Raw genomic sequence first — 2048 nt, forward strand, 5'->3', positions numbered from 1 at the left:
GGTGATGTTAAACACTTACAGCATTAATTTATTCAGATTAGTTTAAATGAAAAATTGAACATGACTTCAATTTACTTGAAACGTTAGAATAAAATATGTAATATTGTTATTTATCTGTGTGTGTAGCTCCACCCTTTAAATGCTTTTTGGATGAATCTGAAGTTATTTTGTTTCAGATAATTTAATATGAGGTGTGCTGTAAACCATTTTAATTAATCTTTTTGTGATGAACCACCACAATAATACACATGACACTTACACAAAGTTATAATTGACTGTCCTGTTTTTGTCTGTTATTGATATATCAGCACAGATTCAGCATGACTGATAAAAGTGAAGCCTAATACAGAATTTCTGTCTTTATCATTTATTCCATTAGATTAAAAGTATTTATGATTACATTTTCCTAATAAGCTAATGCATCACAACTTAACATATATATATATATATATATATATATATATATATATATATATATATATATATATATATATATATATATATATATATATATATATATATATATATATGTTATAAAATAAACTCTATGCATTTTAATATTATAGTTATATTTTAATATTATATATATATATAGTTCTCAGGCTGATGGCTTTATCAGTTTAATTACAATTGATGTTCTGAAAAAATATTGACCAGAGAGGATGCTGGCTGAAATATTTTCAGAGTTAAGATGAGTTTAACTGTCTTTTTAAACCAGGGGTAAAATAAAGCATAGACCATAGGATTCAGACCTGAGTTCATATGTAAGACCCATAATAAAACATTTATGGTTGTGGAAGAAGCTCCTGATATGGAACAGATATAGTATGGAATCCAACAAAGCAGATAAACTGTGACAATGATTCCTAATGTCAGAGCAGCTTTGCTCTCAGTTTTCCTTCTCACTGAACCTTCTTTTACACATTTTCCACCCTTCATCAGGGTGTTTATAACTTTCACTTGCTGATGTACAACATAGAAAATCCTCAAATATAAAGATATGACCAGGACACAAGGAAAAATAAAACACAAGATCAGATCAGTGATGCTCCAAGCAAAACCCATCATAACAGAACACTCTCCATAACACATGTTTGTTTTGCGTGAAATGTCAAAATAACCATTATCAATAACAAAGGCAGTGCTATAAGTTGAAGAGAAAACCCAGCTCAGACAGATGCTTATTATTGTTTTAGTCATTGTTATTTTCTGTGGGTACTGTAAAGGGTGACAAACAGCCACGTAACGATCAACAGCAATTAAAACTAAATTACTAAGAGATGCTGTGAGAAGCATCGCAAAAAATATTGAATAGACTCCACAGAAAGTGTCTCCAAAGTACCAGCACATCTCAATCAGATTTATGGCATCTATTGGCATCACAAGTCCAACAAGCAGGTCAGCCACAGCCAGAGAGAGAATGATCAGGTTGGTTGGAGTGTGAAGTTTCTTGAAGTGAGAGATGGAGATGATCACCAGCAGGTTCAGAAACACAGTCCACACTGACAGCAATGAAAAAAACATATACATGATATTGGATTCATGTCTGGAGTGTTTTCCCTTGATACATGATGAATTGATGGCAGGAAAGCAGTGTTGAATCTCATGATGCTCTGTCTCATAGACCATGTGTGATTCTCCTATCGTTACGAGTTCGTTCTGCTCTCCTTACTGTCCTTTCTTTTATACAGAATCTGCATCAGACTGACCAACCCATCTACCGCCCACACTGATGCTGCATTATAACATTATTTTCCTCCAACATTTTGAACTTTAATGTGACTGATGTGATCTTTAAACCCCTTATTTAGAACCTATACAGTATTCCTTTTATATTTGTTTACTTATTATCTTCCTATTAATTATCTTGATGGGTGGCCCTCAATAGTTTAATCGGTTCCATTACAGTTTCATAATGAACCAAAAATATTTATTAAACTTTTCATATTTGCCCAAAAGGTCTCTAACATTGTGCTTTGCAATTTATATATAATATATATATATATATATATATATATATATATATATATATATATATATATATATAT

The 2048-nt window shown here is 31.3% G+C and overlaps 1 protein-coding gene across 1 annotated transcript; it reads right to left on the reverse strand.

The window, feature by feature from the left end:
- Positions 1-624: 624 nt before the first annotated feature.
- On the reverse strand, positions 625-1674 carry LOC128014743 (trace amine-associated receptor 13c-like). The gene has a single exon (XM_052598463.1). The coding sequence runs from the start codon at positions 1627-1629 to the stop codon at positions 625-627; it is 1005 nt and encodes a 334-aa protein (XP_052454423.1). The 5' UTR covers positions 1630-1674.
- Positions 1675-2048: the final 374 nt, after the last annotated feature.

This window comes from Carassius gibelio, chromosome B25 (genome assembly GCF_023724105.1).
Source record: "Carassius gibelio isolate Cgi1373 ecotype wild population from Czech Republic chromosome B25, carGib1.2-hapl.c, whole genome shotgun sequence".
Classification (NCBI taxonomy): domain Eukaryota; kingdom Metazoa; phylum Chordata; class Actinopteri; order Cypriniformes; family Cyprinidae; genus Carassius; species Carassius gibelio.